The sequence below is a fragment of the Macadamia integrifolia genome, chromosome 13, assembly GCF_013358625.1.
Source record: "Macadamia integrifolia cultivar HAES 741 chromosome 13, SCU_Mint_v3, whole genome shotgun sequence".
Classification (NCBI taxonomy): Eukaryota; Viridiplantae; Streptophyta; class Magnoliopsida; order Proteales; family Proteaceae; genus Macadamia; species Macadamia integrifolia.
In genome coordinates, this window is record NC_056569.1 from 6,633,438 (window position 1) to 6,653,695 (window position 20,258).

Sequence of the window (20,258 nt, forward strand, 5' to 3'; positions counted from 1 at the left end):
GGGGGGTGTTGGGGTTGACCACAACTTTTAGGAATTTAAACACCTAAAATTGTGGAAAGAAGAGTTGATAATAGCTATTGTACTAGACTATGATTAGTCAACTATTGCAAACACTAATCTTAAATCACTAAGCACCTTCCAGAATTGATGGGGATCACGAATGCGACCACCCAACTACAAATTTTTATTTTTTTTTGATACCCAGGGTGTCCAGATCTTTGGCCCAAAAACAACCTTATAAATCATTAATTGATAACTGAGCCTCATATTTCTGTCCTTCCTTTTCCTATTTACTCATCTTTCATCCAACAACCAAAACCGTTAAGACGGAATCTATTTAAAGATGATTTTTATTTGTTTCTTAGCAGGAAAACTCTCAATCTTTGGCATAGGGTGAAAGCACCACAATGAAGTCGAATACAAAGTGCAAAACTTTAAAACTTCTGCATACCACTAAACAGACACATGCTGAAAGCAGTATCTCATAAACAGAAGATTTGGGCGCCGCTTTTGAAGAGTAACTATTTTCATGCAAAGAAGATAACTCAATAACAAGTTTAAAAATGTTGAGCTTCTACAGCATAAACTAGAATTTTTCTATGAACAGCATATATTCAAGTCTGTATGTTGTAAAAGAGAAGAACCGGATGCAACATCAGAATACCTTGAAACATTTCAAGCCAAGGTCCCAAGACGCATTCATGCAAACCTAAAAAAATCCATACTTCTATTTGTTTCTAAATATCTCTACGCCCCATGCATTACTTAAGTACCTTTACAATTGTGAGTTCTGATGTTTCTGAAGAAATGCAATCAAGAAACGCCGAAATTGAGCGAAGTGCTAGCCTTTGTATTTCGACATCCGCACAACGCCATTTCCTTTCTCTGTTATTATAGGATCTGTCAAAGCAAAGCCAGTTCTAAATATTTGAGAAATGGAACACATGCATCTGGTTGGCCACCATATTATTATTAAAATCCAAAAATAAGTACTCCAGCCTATATCTTGGGGGTGGGGGGTGGGGGACGACTTAAATGCTCACATATTTACCATATCAGGGAATAGATCTGATGAACGAATATAACAGTTACAAGTACCAAACTGCAACATGTTTCATGTCCATTCATGTTGGAACAATATCAAATACAGTAATACACACACTTTCCTATTTCAAGAGCTTTTCCCACAAGAATGGGGTTTTAATGTTGCTGAGGAGACTCCCATTATGTCACATTTATCCATTAATTTATTATTATTATTATTTTTGGGGTGGGGGGGAGACTGCCTTGATTATTGGGTCCGATGTATAAATGAAGTGTTGTATCTAAAAGCCACCCTGACAATATTCGAGTAATACAAGTTAACCACCCAATAAGTACTTTATTGGTACATTACCAAAATCTATGATGCAGTCAAGGAAATGCAGAGGTTGATGTAGGGATGGATTTGACAACCAAACCAGTCCCAAAACTGCAGGAACTTTTAAACTGATTTGTTTGAACAGTAACAAACCTTTGAAAAGAAGACTTTGAAAAAGAAAAGGAACACTTGAAGAGGAACCTCTTGGACTTCACACCGCAAAGAGTCGTTGGATCGAACACCAACCCAATACCTTGATCAAACACAAGGAAGTTCTCTTGCAGAGAAAGCAGCAGCAGCAGCAGCCATGTAGTTTATCAAAATCGTTCTAGGCTTTTAGGAGCCTCCTCTTCTTTATTTATAATGTTAATGGGGGGAGGGAATTACAAAATAAAAGGTTCCTCAAAAAGGAAACAAATATTCTCCTAATACAATAGTTACTAAAAACTGAAATTAGAAACTAGTTGAAAAAGGAAACTAACTACTAATGACTTGACGAAATTAATAACTTGACTCCTAAGGAAACAAATATAACTCAAATCAAGCCCAACTAAAAAATAAACTAATGAAAATGGAAACTAACTAGTAATCCCGTACTCAATCTTAGAGCCCCCATTTTAGACTCATAAAAGTGGCCTTTTACACTCAAAACACATGGGATCAATGGCCTAACATGTATGGAACCCAACTCTAGGCTTATTCCTAATAAAACAAGCCTATTTTGGTAATTAATCTGCATCAGAGGTAAAATAATAAATGCTGATCTAAGGGTACTTTGCTCCTTTCCCTGCAGCATGCCTAAGCCCACATGGTTCCCCCTGTGGTGCCTTCAGTCCAAGAAGGGTGAAAGGAGCAGAATTTGCAAGATAATGGCAGTGGGACAAAAGCCTTCAAGGAGAATCAGACTATTAGAGAAGGCCCACAAAAAACCCAATCCCATAAACAGGCCCAAAATATGTCCACCTAAATAGTCAGTTAGCTCATACACAGCTCAGTCGGTTAATTAGCCAGCCTTAAAAAATGAGGCTACGGAGATATCAATGTGTCAATTACCAGGAGTTCAGCTACTCAAATATAGGAGATAATCTTGATTTCATACGGCTCACAAAATATCAAGGTCAATTAATCTGGGGGCATGACTCAAAAGAATGTTTGCTTCCCTGTGCTATTGTAGATTTAAGGTTTCAATGTAAACACCTAGGAGAGTTTGGTTGTCAACAGTCTTCACTTTTGTTGTCAAGTTCAATCTATAGGATTATATACTTCTATTTGTCCAATGCATCCCTTTAGACACATGTAAAAGAGACAAATCGACAGATTCTTTAAATGAATTACATTAGTTTGACTATTTGAGCTAGAGTTACTGTTTCTGAATTCCTAGATTCTGTTTATTCTTCTTTGTAACAGAGAGAAGTTGTTGATTTATTGAGGGAATGATATAGTAATGTGAGATAAAGTTACTGTTTCTGAAATCCTAGGGTCCCTCTGTTCATCTTTGTAACAGAGAGAACTTGATCAATTATTTCAGGAAATGATATTAGTTTGACCTACTGTTAAGGAAAATCTCTCTCAAAACACATTTACGGGAGCCAATTGATTCTTCTTTCACTCAGGTTGAGGTTACAGTATTTAGGACTCATTACTAATCCTCTTCCTTCATCAACTTGCTCATAAACTCAATCTCAACCACCCTGCGAGACTTTACATCAATGAGTTCCTCTTACTTCCTTAAAAGTTAAAACTAAATGACCAATATATCAGCCTAACCATTTCAAAAGCCTGCACTTAGCCGCTAATTATCCCTTACCCTATGCTACATCATTTTTCAATATTGCCAATGGAGCTGTAGTGTGAAATTGAGAACAACTCTAATGAACTCAAATGAACAAGTCTTACTTGATCTACTTGGGATCAGCCAGATGAATCCTGTTATGCTATTCCACTCTAAATGAGGCAACATTGGGGGGAGCTTCTATAAGTTCTATATTTCTACTTGACTTCAGAAATTCAGCCTACAGTCCATGTATAGGATCTAAATTCTAAACATTTGGAACACAAGCATGAAACTGCACAAATTTGTCTTTGTTATTAGAGTAGTACCCTGGTTTTTTTTGCTTTTTCTTTTCTGGGTAAAAGGGTAGTACCCTGGTCAATACTGTTAAAACTTCATCCAACTGTTTCTGAGGTTGTTTGAGTAAGTTCTATTTTTTCAAGGCTGACAAAGCTACACGCCTATACTTTGGAATCTGAGACTTAATTTCCTCAGTAGTCCCAACCCTCCACACACCCCGTTAAACCCCCCCCCCAACACACACACACACAAAACACACATCAATCAATTGAAATTAGAATACACCCAACTAATCTAACAGGCATTGCCAGAGCAGTTCCTCAAACAGAATTGAGTATGTTTACAAACACATGGTTCCACGAAAGAAATACATAACCAAACCCTTATTCAAGTAAATATACACACGCAAATTCATCCAATTTGCATCAAATTAAAAAAAATAAAAGGACCATAATAATAATAAAAGCATTTCACAAAAATCACGAACGAAAAACAGAGGAAATTTCCAGGAACAAAGCCATAAGTAAGGAAAATCAAGATATCGAGAGATTTTATTTACTTGATTCCTAGGTTGAGAGCTTGGTAGAGACGTTGATGGAGAGTGAGTGCGTGATCGCTAAGGCAGCGATTCTTCTTCGCACCTTGTTTCGAAGATTTCATGGCGTTTCTTTCTCACGGAGACCAGAAGAGATACGTGAACAAAAGAGATGCAATTTGCTTCCCTTCTTTGTTTCGTCTTCTCAAGTGCCTGCGCCGACTGATTTGAGCTTCTCTTTGTAAATCTGCAGATCGCCGACGACAGTTTGAGAGAGAGAGGGAAGAGAAATGGAATCGAATGGATCGTTCGTTAGAGATGACGTGGCAAATACGGAGTTCGATAGGGAGAGAAGATACTCTGTTAACGCCAGAAGCCTAATACGCCGTCCGCAGCAAAGAAATATTTGAACGGGCCGACTCAGGTCGAAGATAAGATAAAAAATAGGGATTGGGAAACTTAAAAGATTATTAAAAGAAAAAAAAATCAATAAAATTATATGATTACGGATTACCCACATTTTATCACACCCCGTTTCCTATAGGCAAAGGTATGTGGCATTGGATACCCATATCTAGTTAGTCTAACCCTCTAGGATCACAGATACAATACCCCAATCCGTAAATGCCCCAAAATCACAACTAAAATCAGAGTACACGTATAAGATTTGTAAATTTTACTCTACTACTGGTGATTTACTAAATGATAATTACCATATACCAAAATTCATCTGAGTTTCGATCCCAGGTATTACGATTATAAATAATACATAAGGATAAATAACTGAAAATAAAGAAGTGATGTCCATCCACTCGGTGTCTCGCAGACGCAAGCTTTACCATTGCCACCGAAGTCCCAATCATGCCTTTGCATTTGTTCCACCATCTAAAAAAGGTGCAACAAATAAGGTGAGCTTCCATGAAGCACAGTGAGGGGTAACACACACACAAACAATCATAACAATTCAAGAAGATGCAACAGTATAAATATCTATGCCCAACCACATCAATATAAATGCAATTATATGAATGCAATGACATGATCCATTTATTATCAAATAATTTCTAAGCAACAATTTCTAAGTCCAAAGGGGGCATAAGTGCTATTGCAACATAGGTGTTATTCCCAGTCATGAATGTACGTTATGAGTCCCCATGGATACAAGCTAGTTGTGAGTCAAGAGCGTGTCGATTCCGAAACCACATCGTTACCCGGCAAACCCCTATTAATAACCCTCCCATAATACCACTACATCGAATCCAACATCGCATATAGGGTATACCCGTCACCGAATCAAACATCGTTTGAGGGTCTGTCACGACGCTGGCATCTAGGCACCTCAGTCACAGGAAATCGTCTCCAACCACTGACCGTCGAACGAGAGGATTAACTAATACGTAAACCCGTATTGGTAAGAGTTGTAGCATCAAGGTGGTTATCCTAGCCCAATGCATTCTAATATATCACAACACATTTCAATCATACTCACACACACACACTCACCATGAGCATGCAGTGCCGTTGACACCAACCGTTACCCACCCTGCACCCCAGTCTCCACACACACACATACAAACACACACACTCACACACTCACCCTGAGCATGCAGTGCCGCTGGCACTAACCGTTGGCCACCTTGCACCCCAGTCTCCACATACACACGCACACACCCACTCACCCTGAGCATGCAGTGCCTCTGACACCAACCATTAGCCACTCTGCACCCCAATCGCACACACAAACACTCACACTCACCTTGAGCATGCAGTGCCGCCAGCACCAATCGTTGGCCACCGTGCACCCCAGTCACACACATACACATACACATACACAACCATAATCCACATTCTCATGCCACATCAATATTTTCCATAAGGAACAAGGTAATAATAATATGCAAAATGACATGATTCACCCACATATGCGATATGATGCAAGCATTCCATAAAAACATATAAAATCCCTTCACCTCGAATTCTAGATGGCGGTAGATAGTTGATAGTTTCATGTTGCATGCTCTCGTCACTTCTCGGTTCCACTCCTAGTACACATAGTGTTTTTTAGGTTATTTGGTTATCCATAGGAGAGTGGGACACTAGGACCAGTGCCCTAATAAAAGAATTAAAAATTAGCTGTAAAATGGTTCACCGGAGGATGCTCACCGGTGGATGATCATCCGCCAATGAGTTCACCGGAGGACAAATTCGAAAGGGATGCAAATCCTGTAATATTTTCACTGATGGATGGTCCCTGCCTTCACCTGCTGGCCAATGACCATCAGCCGGTGAAATTGAAATAGGGGTTTTCTTGCCCAGATCAGCCCCATAGGCCTTGTGGCCCCTTTGACTAATTGTGTATGTGTGTGGTTTCGAGTGTAGTGCCATTTCCAACTCTATTTCTCCTTCTTTTGTATGGTTTACAACTTAGGTTTTGTGATTTTAGGGTGGGTTTGCATGTAGGATATACACACACATCACCTAGCTTGAGTTTAGTGTAATTAGTGGGTTAATTTACATAGAGTCATAAGATTCAAATCACCATTTTTTAAGTCTAGGTTAACATAAATTGAGGAATATCGATTGGGGGGTTCATGTAGTGACCATCAATTGCTTGTGTGATCACTCAAATCTATTATTCATGTGTTTAATTTCATTTTCCCCAACCTAATTTTGGGTTTGGGATAACTAGTTGTAGAGGACTTGGCAAATTCCCAAATCTTAGGGTTTTGGGTTGCCAAATTTGGGGTTTTTCATATAAGATGTCTTCACACTCAATGGTGAATGATTAATTTGCTTCATTAGGTCCCTCACACCAAAATCCCCCATTCAATTTGTAGATTGGGTATGTGGGTAGAGGGATTTTGATTAGGATTTTTCCCCAACCTAGCCTAGGTCAAGAATGGGGTATGAGAGGGAGAGAGAATTACCTAAATGGTAGAGAGAGGAACTTACCTTCAATGGTAGGTGCTCCCTTTGCTTCCCTCTTCTTCCTCCTCCCTTGCCTTCCTTCTCCTTCTCCTTCTTCTTTCTTCCTTTCGTTGTTTTTATTTGGTAGGAGAAGAAATGAATAGTAAGAGTTCTATTTATAGCCACTTAAGTCCCACTAAGGGCTGTTTGGGGAATTAATGGGTTTTTACCCAATACCGAGTTATTCCGTTATTCGGTACTAACAGACCCACTTTAGGGTGTCTGAATACATTAATCTATTCCCTAATAGGTTGTCCCAACTATTGGGGGTGGTTTGATGTACACAGGTGCGAAGACCCGGGTATCACGACAAACTAACCTGATTTCGGCCAGTATTCTCATCGGAGGGTGTTCACTAGTGGATGTTCCATCAGCCAGTAAAGGTTGAATTAGTCACCCTTGTGAGGAAATGGGTCCTCAAGTTGATTGGGGCCTTCTCAAGGTGTTTTTGGGGTGTGGACCCCACCTCTTGGTACATTTCACTAATAAGATCCGGGGAAATTATCTTCAATGGTAAATACATACCTTAACTCCTTCAATGGTTTGTAATCCTTCTATACGATGAGTCGGACAAATCCAGTAGTTATTAGCGGTTGTCACCTAGTTGCATCACCTAGGTCCAAAAGTTGAAATTAGCTTGGGTTTTTGGGCATGGGTGTAACACTTTTAGGTTTTCTTCTATAATATTTTATCCACCAAAAATTTTAGTTAACAAAAAGTCTAAAATTAGGTTTTCTTTACAAAAATACTCACTTAAAGTTTAAGTTAATAAAAATACCTAAAATTGAGTTTGAGTTTACAAAAATACCCCATTCAAATTCAATTATAAAAATTACCTGATTATATCTATATGTGGAAGATGAAGAATTACTATTTTGGGTAGTTTTGTAAATCCAAACCTGATTTTCATTTTTCTTTTTAACCGAAACTTTGGGTGGGTAGTTTTGTAAATCCTAACCTAATTTTGGGTATTTTTGTTAACTTAAATTTTAAGTGAGTAATTTTGTAAAAAAAAAAAAATCTATGGAGGAGTTTGGCCCTTAGTCTAGAGCTCTGTTAGTTAAAACGGGAACGGCAAAAAAACATTGTTCGGTACGGGCATGTTTTAAACGGATCAAAACGTGAACGGGACGGTAAAAAATATGGTCAAATACGGTAAAAACAGGAAAAAATAAAAAAGCGGACGATACGTGTTTTAAACGTTTATATTTAAATAATACGGTGTCAAAAAAAGGGCAATATATAGACATAAATTGGCATAATAATTCTCTAAATACCTAGATAACAATCAAAACAAATAGCCCCCGTTTTAAACGTTTCTATTTTAAAATGTTTATATTTTTTAAAATCCGTTTTTTTACTATCAAAAAAACGGGACGGCGTTTAAAACGGCAAAAAAACTTCAAATAGCCTCGTTCCCCTTTTTTACCGACTTTCTGTAAAAAATTCGGCAAACGGCGTTTAAAACGGCAAAAAAAAACAGGACGCCGTTTTAAACGCGTTTTAAACGCGAATAAACTAACTAGGGTCTAGAGTCTCTAGACACATGGGGGCGAAATGACCAACCTACCCATTTCCACATTATTTTGTGACAATTTTGCCCCCCTCTCTCTCCTTATGAGCTGATAGGATCGATTACATTGTTACATGCCCCTCTTTCTCCCCTCCTTAAATGACATGGCCTTGCTGCCCTTCTATGTATGAAATTTTTTTGATGAACCTTGTTGGTATGCTCCCCTATGCTGCTTGCTTAGAGAACTCTTTCCCATACTCTTTTTTAAACCCAAAATCCAGATTGGTTTGATCCATATTGGATTTGAATTGCCAAAATCAGTTTGGAATCACCCTAAACTTAATCAGTTTGAATCAGCTCAATTAAACAAATCTGATCCTGATTTTGAAAACCATGGTCCACACAATCAAATTTTGTGCCTTTGAAAGCCCCACATGAAACAGAGGGTCAAAATATGGCTAACAATCATATGGGAAAAGCTAAAATATGTTGATTTTTTTTTTTTTGGTTCTAAATAATTTGTTGATTACGTGGCTGACAAATTAGTTGATCGGACAACCAAATTTTGATACATAGCTGATCCAAGGGATTTTCCGATTATCCACAGCTGAAATTGTCATGGCTGCTCAAACAAGGTGGTCTTTGTGCCAAGTCCAAGAAAAGAAAAGAAAATATAACAAAACAAAATTCATAATGACACAATGATTGATTTATATGTCAATTTCTCCCAAGCGAACACGTAGAGAACAAAACTGCCTTCATTGCACAATGCGACAATCACAACAAAATTTTAGTACCCTTATTGGCATTCCTCAGATCTTACAATGATAATGGCCAAATCGGATCCAGATTGCCACCTTCGCAGCTGCTTAGATCCTCGGTTCCTCACATCTAGCCTTCTTTGTGTGCAAGGTTCATGAAAACCATTGTCAGAAGCACTAACTGCTGGAGTTGTTTTTGGAACTTTCTCTCACCATGGTCTTAACAAAGAGCTCACCTGCCCGGTACGAGGATCGAACCTGCAAAAACCAACAAACCATATCACTGAAGAACCAATAAAAATACCATTCGGCCACAAGTGATTTAAGTAATGCAGTGATCTATCCATAACAGAAAACTAATTAGGTTACTGTTTGGACTGGAGTCTTTCAATGCAGTCGATCAACTTAATGAATGCTCCCAACTCAAGAAAAATCACCTTGCTTTTCCCGACCTCAGGTTCAGTAGATGGATTTCAGAAGAAGCCCAGTATCAAATAATGAGAGCAGGATTTTTCCTAGTTTACAAAATTGAAAAAGAATTCCAAATTTCTAATTGACATTAATTATCCTTGCACCCATTCAACCAAGCTTGCACATCCAAGCCTGGCTTTTTCAATTGTTTCAAAGATATATTTCTCTGCTGTTTATTTTTATTTTTATTTATTTATTTTTTAAGACTACAATTCAAAAGGTTTTGAAAGAATAACAAGAAGCTGAGTTTACCAAGGGCCCACTGGCTACATAACGGAAACCAATTGATTCTCCATAATCCTTCCAGAAAGCAAACTTCTCTGGAGTGACATACTCCTTGACAGTCAAGTGCAATGGAGTTGGCTGCAAGAACATAACAACCTCTCAATAAGTCCAGGCATCTAGAAATGTCAATTAAACCTATGCTACCACCATAACATGGCTGGCAATGGGGGCGGTTAAACCAGCTAACCACCCCGCTCTACAGTATGATCCTTACTAATCAAGATTATATTTGAAAAATCAGGATACCCAACCCACCCTGCCTCAGCCAATCTTGTCCCAGTTACCTTGTAAAATTAGGGAGCTGCACCAATGTTATCCCAATCAGGTTGGGTATGGATCTACAATATTTTAAGGGGGCTGAGTATGGTATTGGTGTTACCGCTACTGAACCTACACCATACCTAATGGCCTGGCTTGAGCCACAACTTTGGGCTAAAATTGTAAATTGGCTGGCATTGCCAGAACAGGTTGGATTAAAGAAATAATTGATATCAAGCCAGGCCAGAACTAAAAGGATGACTTGAATCTTGGAAGATTGCAATGGGAAGCCTTGTGGCCTAGAATGTATGAACCTCTCATGTACAAATAGCTGACAGGCCAAACCAACCCAAGGTTACCCATGTGCATCCCTCACCAGGCACCATGAAAGTAGGTTTAGATTTGACCTGTAAATACTGTCCAAGTGTCAAGATATCAACATCTATTGCTCTTAAATCAGCCATGGCTTCCTTCAGCTCCTCATCTGATTCACCAAGACCCAACATGATAGAAGATTTTGTTATCATCCCGTCCTTGCAGAGTTTTGCATGTTTCAGAACAGATAAACTCTGCTCATACCTGCTTCGTCAAATTGAAATTGCATTACTACCAGAATCAAAAAAGTTAAATGCACGACCATAAATGAGAAAATGACGTTCATCAATCTCAATGGATGAGCCTGACCAGTTAACTTATTAGATCCAACTTGAACCAGGTCAAAGTTTTGATCCAGATCAAGTTCTTAGGAGTGTTCAAGGTAGAACTTGTTTGTGCCTTGACTGAATCAAAGCTGACCTGGTAATTTTTGTTTCCCTCCAAGAAAATAAAAAGTAACACAAGTAAAATAGGAATGGAAGGACGGGTTCCTGTAGGGGAATGAAAAACTTTAATTACATATACAGCGGCATGAAGAAGGTACATTTCTATGTGTAACTAGATGTTTGACAAAGAGAAAATTTGTTTGTACTACTCACCCTGCTCTTGGATCTCTGACAATTCGCTGAAGACGTTTCACAGTCTCAATGTTGTGGGCAAACACTTCCAACCCTGAGTGTACCAGGGTTGTTACGGCATCTATATCACCCCGGAAATCAGAAGTCAAACACTCAACCATAATCTCAGGCTTGAGCTTCTGCACAGAAAATTGAGGAAAAAACATGATAAGAGTTTTATTTCATTAAATGTTCCTCATGTCAATGCAAATGGACGCTAAAATGCAACCAAAAAAAAAAACTTGATTTATGGATAAACCTTCATTGCTTTGACTGTCTGAGCAAAATGACCACTTCCTCCATCAGGTAGATCATCACGATCAACACTTGTCAGAACAATATAGTCCACACTACAGAAAACATGGAGTGGAAAAGTATTAAACACAAGGCAGAAAATATGGAGTGGACAAGTATTAACTATCACACACATACTTATATAACCAAACTTGAAAGCGTAGAAATAAGTCAAATAATCATTTGAAGTGTTCTGCTTGCAGGTAAGGAAACAAAGATAAACAGGAATGTTGCTGCAGTATCAACTATAAACAGGGTTTTAGAGCATAAAAATCCACTTGAAGGGTGGCTGAAACATGCAATCACCATTTGATACAAAAAAATAATTACGTAGCCTTGTTGGTTCCATGGCTGGTGTCAAATGGTCCTGGTTCAACCAAACTTTGTTTATCCCTCCCACTGTACATGGCATGTGGAGGCCTCAAAGGTAGATACCATAATTCCACATGAAAACTCAAATTCACACCCTAAGTAGCAAGTGTGGGAAAGCAGCAGCATAAATGCAGATGAATCCAACTCCCGAACCTCGTCAGTCTCTAAGAGTTCATTTCTCTCTGCTAATATCAAACTCGCATAATTCCCTGAGATTAAACTCTTCCCCACCCCCAAAACTTCATATAACATGTTTTATTCCTGTAATTTCTTGAATCAATCCAAAAGGTGAGCATTGCTAGAAGTGAAGAACTTTTACCCTTTACAACATCCAACTCGAATACTAGAGAGATGATTGTAATCCACAAGTTTCAGCAGAAATTTCAACAAGGGTACATTTGATTGGGTCATCTGATTTCTGGTGGATGGATATCAAATCACCCAAATCTGAATCCACCATTTGGGTGCCAAATTAACGGCGATATTTGAAATTTAGGATGATTTGGGCAGATTTCAAATCTCACATAAGCGGTACTGCAATTCGATCTTTGTTCCTCAACCATTGTTCCTCTGTTGACCTAGGTTCCATGGCTCTCGCTGTCAAACTGCCAATGCTAGGTGAAGTCAGTCATCACCAGCTCTGGAGTTTCTTCTCTCACCTCTGGTATTTTCCTTCTATCTCTCTATAGGTTTCTTCACATTCTGCAACGGCTTGTCTGGGTGGGTAGTAGGCTCATAATGCTCACAGTGACCAATGTGCTATGTGCCTTCTTGGTGTATGGTGACTACAGTCCATTATTAGAGGACCCTGAAAGTCTGAGACTTTATTTCCCTATGGAAATTGCTATTTTACTTCTGAATAGACATGCAGCTCATAGGTTTAAGGCTTAGAATAATGTTGGCGATTCTACAGCAAAAAGAACAATTAAGGGAATCCTCTCAACAACTAGCACCTAGTGACTAATTAGAGTGGAAAGGACTTATTTGAGAAAGTGACCTTTCCACCAACAACTCCAGGAATATGAGGATTGGTGGCACAAGTATGAGATGAAGATTAAATCAATGAAGGAAGCATTTAAGAAAACTGCCCATGAGTTGCTGGCTCATTCTTCAACAGGCACACGGTCAGAGCCTTGGTGGTGAGGTCCCTACAAAAAATCCTGCAGTTGATGAAGTTGTAATGTTAAGCTATTGTTTATGGATACATGTGGATCTCTTTTGTGCCTGCATTGAATGCATAGACCATGTTGCATTATATGTATGAATTCAAAATGCCAGATTTCTCTGACCACGTTCCAACGTTCAATCACCAACTTATAACATCCAGACAAAACTTGAAGATCAAAGAATGCTAGTAATACAATGCCACTAGAACTTGTCGGTCCAAAATTCCAAATCTATTCCTTTAAGCTGAACAAAGCAGAAAAGGAAGCCCTAACAGCCCAGATTATAATATTTTTCAGCAAGTAGAAGCAAACAATCATCAAATGACAATGTATTTGCACTTCTTGAAGATCATAAATAAAAACTGTATGCTTTAAACAACCTACCCCCAGCTTGCAATAGCCTTAGCAGTGTTCTCAGGTTCCATTGGGTCAGGTGGAGCTGGATTCCTGCTTGTTTTCACAGCACAAAACCTACAGCCACGGGTGCAAGTATCGCCTAAAACCATTATTGTTGCAGTTGCAATACCATCTCCACCTCCATTCCAGCACTATATAGAAGATGCAAAATAAAGAGAGGGTTCATCAGGATAAATCGACCACTTGTTATTGACCCATTTGTATCATGCATTTATAAAACAAGAAGATGAAGCAAATCCCTATTAACGAATAAAACAGTTAACCTCCATTCTGCCTCTTTCAAATGTCCTAGCATTATTAAACGATCTTAGGATTGGAAAAAGAAAGGATAATACACACCACTATCAGTTGGATATTTGGTTCCCATTTAAGTTAAACGGAAATAATGGAAGGCTAGAGTGTTGTGGCCAATTCTGGGAAGAAAGATCCCCTTAGACTAGCTACTACAAGAGCCCCCCCTCCCGATTTCTTTTTTTTTTTTTTAATAAATGCTCACACCATGTCTTGGTGGTATTTTAGTTTCCATTGTTCTCTGCTAAGGTTCTGAAGCAATCATTCTAATGGAGGTTCGCATAAAGAACAACATTTGAGAGTGAAGATAGGCAACAATACGACCATGCACTCTGGGGCTATGTCAAACCATTGACGATTGAATACAGATAAAACATGCAAAAGCCAGTGACTGCAGGAACAGGTCGTCACTACATAGAGGTGGTTGTATAACTTGCCAAGTCAGCTATTAAAAATTGATAAAGGTTGGTTTGATACATGGAAGTTTAATTGAAATGAACTTTCGCACCAGGATGTTTTTCCTTGGAACTAAGAAGTGGGATGTACGAGGCTGTTCCCTCAAAAGTGGGATATGACAAATTAATTTAGAATGTCTAATCTCCTACGTTGTCTTCCATCTCAAGTTCAACTCTACTTAAAAATTAAACTCGTCAGAGGAAGAAAGTTAATTCTTAAGCTATCAGCTTTTCACCACTCTCTAGTCTCTACCATATTCAAACTCCAAAAAGCCACCAAATCCGTAAGTCCCCACCCAACCCAAAGTTTATGAAGCAAAATGATTTGAATACCATGAACCATAACATTGAGAATCAAGAAACGGTTTTTGCATTTCTCCATAAAATTTTCACAAAATGAACCATGAACCCCATTAAAGAGCCACAATCACAAATCCTATTCATTCAAAAAAAAAAAAAAAAAGGATATTTACAAATTCACAATTAAGAATCCAAACCCGCAAATTGAATTCCACATGAAACTTTAAAATACCGTCCACTTAATAATTAATCAGAAGTCCTCAAAATGTGACGAAAAGGTAATCAAAGCAGAAAAAGGAGTTCTCGCTGCACACAGAGAGAGCAAAGAAAAAGTTATAGTTCTAACCTCTCCAATATTGGGGCATTGTGCTTCTTCACAAACAGTGTTGAGCTTCAACCTTGATAAGGAGTCTTTAACCTCCTGAAACTTCTCCCCCTGCGGTGCCTTCTGTCGCAACCATTCCGGCTTCTTCACGTTGGGATCTCTGCCTGTATACGGCCCCATCCCTCCAGGGTACAGTCCCTTTGACGAAGCCCCATTAGATTCAAACAGCTTCGAAGGCGACGATATCGTCGTCGAAGAAGAAGATGAATTTGAGAGCTCAGAATTGACCTTCTTCCTCGAATCAACGGCTTCAGATCGAAGTCTCGGCCGATAGAAGAAATCTATGGATCTGGGTTTTGCAGCTGGAATTGAAGAGATTGAAGAGATGGAAGGTTTTGAAGTGGACTGATGAATCATTTTTAATAGATGGACTGAAACAACCGAAGAGTATCAGTCATGGATTGATGAACTCAAGCAGACAATTCCATACGAGATTTAGCGGAATTCACGAGGGAACAGAACAGAAGATTTGGCGGAAAAGAGAGAGAGTTCAGGTATTTTTTACTGGTGGGTTGCGCTTTGAAATCTCCGTAGTGGTTGGTGGTTACCTATGCGGCTGTTCTTTGTTTTTTTTTTTCCTTAATTCCTAAATTCACTCTCCTGACTCAGTGAGTCCTGAGATGAGGCACCGATTGCTCAATCAAGCATTTAAGCCATAATCATAGTCCATCTAATCAAAATTTGTGAATGGATCAGGTTCACGTACAAGAATATTTTTGTACGGCTCTAGTCCGTGGATTTAGAATCTATTAAATAAAGAGAGAGAAAATTGATTATAAATCTACGAATCAAGGTCGTTCTCGTACATTCTCGTACGTGAACCTGATCCAGTCTCTCAAAATTTCTCTCATTGCATTATCATAGTCCATCTAATTAATATGGATAAACAAACACTCCAAGGTATGTATCAGTTTAGAGGATATTATGGATCAAGCATAAACTTCAAGAATGACAACAATAAACCTTCGAAGAACTCGACCCCTCCCCCCCTCCTCACACACTGAGTTTATGATCGTTGAAAATTCAAGAACATCCACTTAGAATCCAAAGCCAAGTATGATTGTGATGCGAAACATCTACAATGGATTAAAGCTCAAATTAGTAATATAATGGCAAGCCAAAAATGACTGTTCAAGCAAATGTAAGATTTTTGCCAATATTTGAATGAACTTCTTGTTGTCATATTTGATAATTACACGAATAAATTGAAATATGTTGTAAGAAACAAGCACTCGAAGTTTATATCGTCAGGGTGAGTATGATATCCATGGGTCTTTTCAAATATTCATAGATAATTAATTTTTGAAAAATAGATATAATTTTTTCTAGGCTCCTCCAATTAAACGAAGCAGAGCTATGTCATTGGCAACTTGAATTTCTTTGAAAATTATTAACTAAATAATTAAGACCTCATGGGATCCACTTCATCCACATAAGTTTTTCATTTTTGGGTGATAAGGGAAGAATTTTTCTACATAGGAGGGAGAAATATTTGTGCAATAGAGTTGATGTTATGGATTAGTTAAGTGGGTTCGGGCCATGGAGATGGGTTTCAATGACCCATCTTACTCCTAGACTATGCATCTACCAGCCCATTTAACAATCAAGTCATAGGATTTCAGTCTAGTTGTAGCCCATTTATTAACTGGATTCTGTTTGCTACATTTGTTGCCGAAACCATATACTAAAAGCCCTTTGCATGTGGAACAACTTGACCGCTCTTCACTCGGTTGTCTGATGTTTGTAAGCTCTTCACTCGGTTGTCTGATGTTTGTAACTTGGATACCTTACGCTGGACACACATGAATAAATAGTCCTGCTTTCAACCCAAAAAAAAAAAAAAGACTCTTTGCATGTAACCAAACATGCAATCATAGTGTGAACAACATTTATCAAAATGTTAGCACTTATCCTGCACAACCAAACACAGCACTAGTCTCCATTTTGGTTCCCAAACACTTTCTTAGTCACAATAGAAGGTCACCAACACCAACTTAGTCTACCATTGAAAAATAACACCAAACTTGGTCGGCATTCCTCCAAGAATTTTCTTGCTTTTTGATAGCATCATCATTCCATCGTATGGACTCCATACACTCTTCAAACTAACGAGCATCTCTCTCTCTCTCTCTCTCTCTGTTATTGCAGATAGGCAGACATCAATCTCACTGGAGTCACAGGGGCCTAGGAAGCCAGGTAGATTCTAGATTTTTCTTGGTTAATGGAGAGGCATTTAGGTATACACCCCCCACCCCTTTCAAACAACCTATGGGAGGCCTTTTGAGAATCACAGTGGATTTTTTGTAGTTTAAGATTGGTAACGATTTTTTTTTTGGTGCTAAAAAGGGTGTCCAGAGTCCAGACATTTGGCCTGAGTAGGCTCCCACAAAATAGTCAGGTCAGCACCAGTTCCTATGAGAGCCATAGAAACAGTGGGGCTGCCCCAAGGGGATAAGGGGAATCGAACTCAGGACGTATGTCAATTTAGGCACGCTCCCTTACTAACCGAGCTACACCCTTGGGGTTGTTAAGAGGCTTTTTAGTTCTCATCTGGTTTTCATTTCTTTACTGTGTTTAAATCAAAGGTGCAGTAGTTCTTAGTTTTGATGGACTGTCATGCAGGTATCCACAGGGGGGGCTTACTCAGATTGAATGGTTTTCTTCACTACTGAAGACTTTGTTGCTATAGATTGAATCTTCCTGCCCATTGAGATCAGGTAGTCTTAGTATACTATGAAATGGAAAGGAAAACCATTTTAAGTTTGGTATTTATAAAAATATCAATGGACTATATGAATCTCCATTAGAATCTCCATTAGATCTCATTTTTTGCATCACCTCCCTGATGTGATGAGGGCATATTACTCACTTTGAGAAGAACTACAGTATTCATGGAAACTTTTAAATCCAAAATTGTGCCAATTAAACTGTTTCTTTTCCTATTGAATCATCATAGTAATAGGCTACCTCAAGTTGCAAGCAAGAGAAATGAAGGGAAATGATTTTTTTTTTTAATCATGATTGTGTAACAGCCTAACAGGTAGATTTTTATTTTCCCTTCAAATCCATTTATCAAAATGCAGCCTAAACAAAAAGGGGAATACTAATACTTTCACAGGCATTTCAATATCCCTTTCAGTAACGTATTCTGTCCAATTTTTGCAGCTCATCAACTAAAACTAAGAAGATGCTTATTGTTTTAGCCGTGTTCGTTATAGCTGCAGTTTCCTCAATCCTGAATGTCTGGAAACTAGGTGTACATAATTTGGAGGTCACGGTATAAGCTCCTTCTAGCTTGACCTTATTGATGTGAGATAATTTCATTTATTTGAAGCTAATATTATATGCTTTTCTTTTATCAGAGGCCTGAGATTAACGATGAGGTTACTCCAAGCACACAACTCAGAATGGATATTCTAGATCAAGTTTCTGTTGCTTGTAGTCCATTGGAGTTGAATCCTAAGGTAATGGATAGAAGCAATTGTATTGTGTGGGTTCATTGAATTATATATGGGTCTATTGGGTATTGAACTTGAGTATGAGGAATTGATAAAAAATATGGAATTAACATTTTGTTAGAGCAGGTGCAGATCCATGAAAACTTAGCAGACAAGGGACAAGCTGAAGTAAATATTCCAGAAATTGTCTCTCTACTTCATCAGATGCAAAGTGACAGTCCAGAATCTGGAACTACCACTTATTATAGAATCTCTGAAGAATTGGTTTCAGAGGTAAATGAATTTCACTTTTCTATATTTTAATTGTTATTCTCAGTCTTATACATGCATAACTTAGGACTAGTGACAACTATACCTTTGAATAGAGTTGATTGGAGAAAAAAGATCCATGTAGTCGACCTCATTGAGTTGAGATAAGGTTGAATCATTTAGTTGAGATAAGGTTGAGTTCACGAGTACTATTCTGATTTATTCCTTTACATATTCTGAGACAACCTGTTCTTTCAACAAGTAGATCTCCCAACTTGTGTTCTACTCTTGAGGAGCACTGTTGTGGTTGTTCTGGTTATGGTTGTTCCTGTAGTACTACTTACAGTGATAGTAATTCTCAAGTTTTCCAACACTACAAATTAGGGCAAATACACTTTGGGTTTGGTTTACAATCTAAAGCCTTATTAATAATGGGAATAGAGGCTATTAATTTTCATAGGTTTTACTGTTGTGAAAAAAAGATATGTACATATCAGTGAAATAATTAATGTTGTAGTTCACAGTCCTTTCATAATATCAATCTTTTCCTCTGTTTTATAGGTAGTTTTCAAACAATCAATTGTAGTTTTATTTAGATTTTTCTACCTCACTGAAAATTCCCCAACCAAATTCTGAAATGATGGAAGTCAGTTTAGGGTTTTGGAAAAAAGTTCATAGAAGATTCTTTCACCCCATTATACAGAGAAATATCTTTGACAATACCAGGACAATCCTAAAGTTGATTTAATTGAAATAGACATCCATTGCAACCATGAAAGCCCCCTAAAATTGATTGATTTACAATGGTAATTATTCATATTCCAACAGACAACTAGCAACTTCATCAGTGGAGGATGAAGATTAAATTCCAGAGTTAAATTTTGAGCTTAAATTTTTATTTTGGATGATCCCATTATCACTTGGATTTTTTTTTGGATTATATCTGGATTCCCGGGAAATTAGATGGAAACTGTTCCAAATAAGATATAGGATTCTTTTAAAGGCCTACACATGGTTAATTATAAGCAACATTCTGTCATGCAACCGACCCCATTTAGTTGGGATAAGGTTATGGTTGTTGTTTGCAGCCGCTGCTCAAGCTAGTGTTTTGGAGTATATTTGGAAATCATGTAGGAGAGTAGCCGAGGTTAAAGGGTTAATTGATGATCAGTTGTCGTGTCGATTCCCATTGGGAAGACTGGGCTTGTTGGATGAGTTGTCTGGTAAGAGCTGGCTATGGTTTTTCCTCTATTAGTTGCAGTGACAGTAATTCTCAAGTTTTCCAATACCATATATTAAACATATTCTGGGTCTGATTTCCAATCAAAATCTTAATTAAAAATGAAGAAAATCAAAAGATTTGCATAAGATGACATAAAGATTTAACGAGTTTCACACACCAACGTGATGTGCGATGTTCTCTGGGAAGAAGAAGAAGAAGAAGATTCTCTATGTTGGAAAAAAAATTACAATATAGATCTCTCAAGAACACCCAATCATGCGGCAAGAACACTCGTCCACAAAACCTGTAATGAAAAACCCCAAAATCGCACTTGTTTACACAACAAGACATCATAACATATAAATACTTAAATACTCTTCCAAGTAAGGTCAATCCATCAAGTCATAGCAAGTCGGTTTTGCCCCCACACCCCAAT

General features: G+C 38.2%; 3 protein-coding genes across 4 annotated transcripts in view; 1 reads left to right on the forward strand and 2 right to left on the reverse strand.

Moving 5' to 3' along the window:
• Positions 1-4,375, reverse strand: part of LOC122058691 (BTB/POZ domain-containing protein At1g04390) — an 11,548-nt gene extending 7,173 nt beyond the window's left edge. The window contains exons 1-2 of one of the 2 annotated variants that reach the window (XM_042621354.1): positions 3,991-4,375; positions 774-900 (exon numbers count right to left, since the gene is read on the reverse strand). In XM_042621354.1, the coding sequence (XP_042477288.1) occupies positions 774-900; positions 3,991-4,091 (228 nt within the window). In that variant the 5' untranslated portion in view covers positions 4,092-4,375. The remainder of the gene's footprint in view (positions 1-773; positions 901-3,990) is intronic. The other variant, XM_042621353.1, reaches the window with a different exon arrangement.
• A 4,634-nt stretch (positions 4,376-9,009) lies between these two features.
• LOC122058840 (lipoyl synthase, chloroplastic-like) lies at positions 9,010-15,437 on the reverse strand. The gene is made up of 7 exons (XM_042621531.1): positions 14,855-15,437; positions 13,430-13,593; positions 11,473-11,563; positions 11,196-11,353; positions 10,629-10,800; positions 9,931-10,041; positions 9,010-9,465 (listed from the first exon to the last, which is right to left on the reverse strand). The coding sequence occupies exons 1-7, from the start codon at positions 15,248-15,250 to the stop codon at positions 9,385-9,387; spliced, it is 1,173 nt and encodes a 390-aa protein (XP_042477465.1). The 5' UTR covers positions 15,251-15,437; the 3' UTR covers positions 9,010-9,384.
• A 1,543-nt stretch (positions 15,438-16,980) lies between these two features.
• LOC122058818 lies at positions 16,981-18,823 on the forward strand. Its single transcript, XM_042621504.1, has 5 exons — positions 16,981-17,089; positions 17,516-17,610; positions 18,059-18,170; positions 18,256-18,357; positions 18,478-18,823. Exons 3-5 carry the CDS (start codon positions 18,081-18,083, stop codon positions 18,652-18,654), a joined length of 369 nt encoding a protein of 122 aa, XP_042477438.1. The 5' UTR covers positions 16,981-17,089; positions 17,516-17,610; positions 18,059-18,080; the 3' UTR covers positions 18,655-18,823.
• The last annotated feature ends 1,435 nt before the right edge of the window (positions 18,824-20,258 follow it).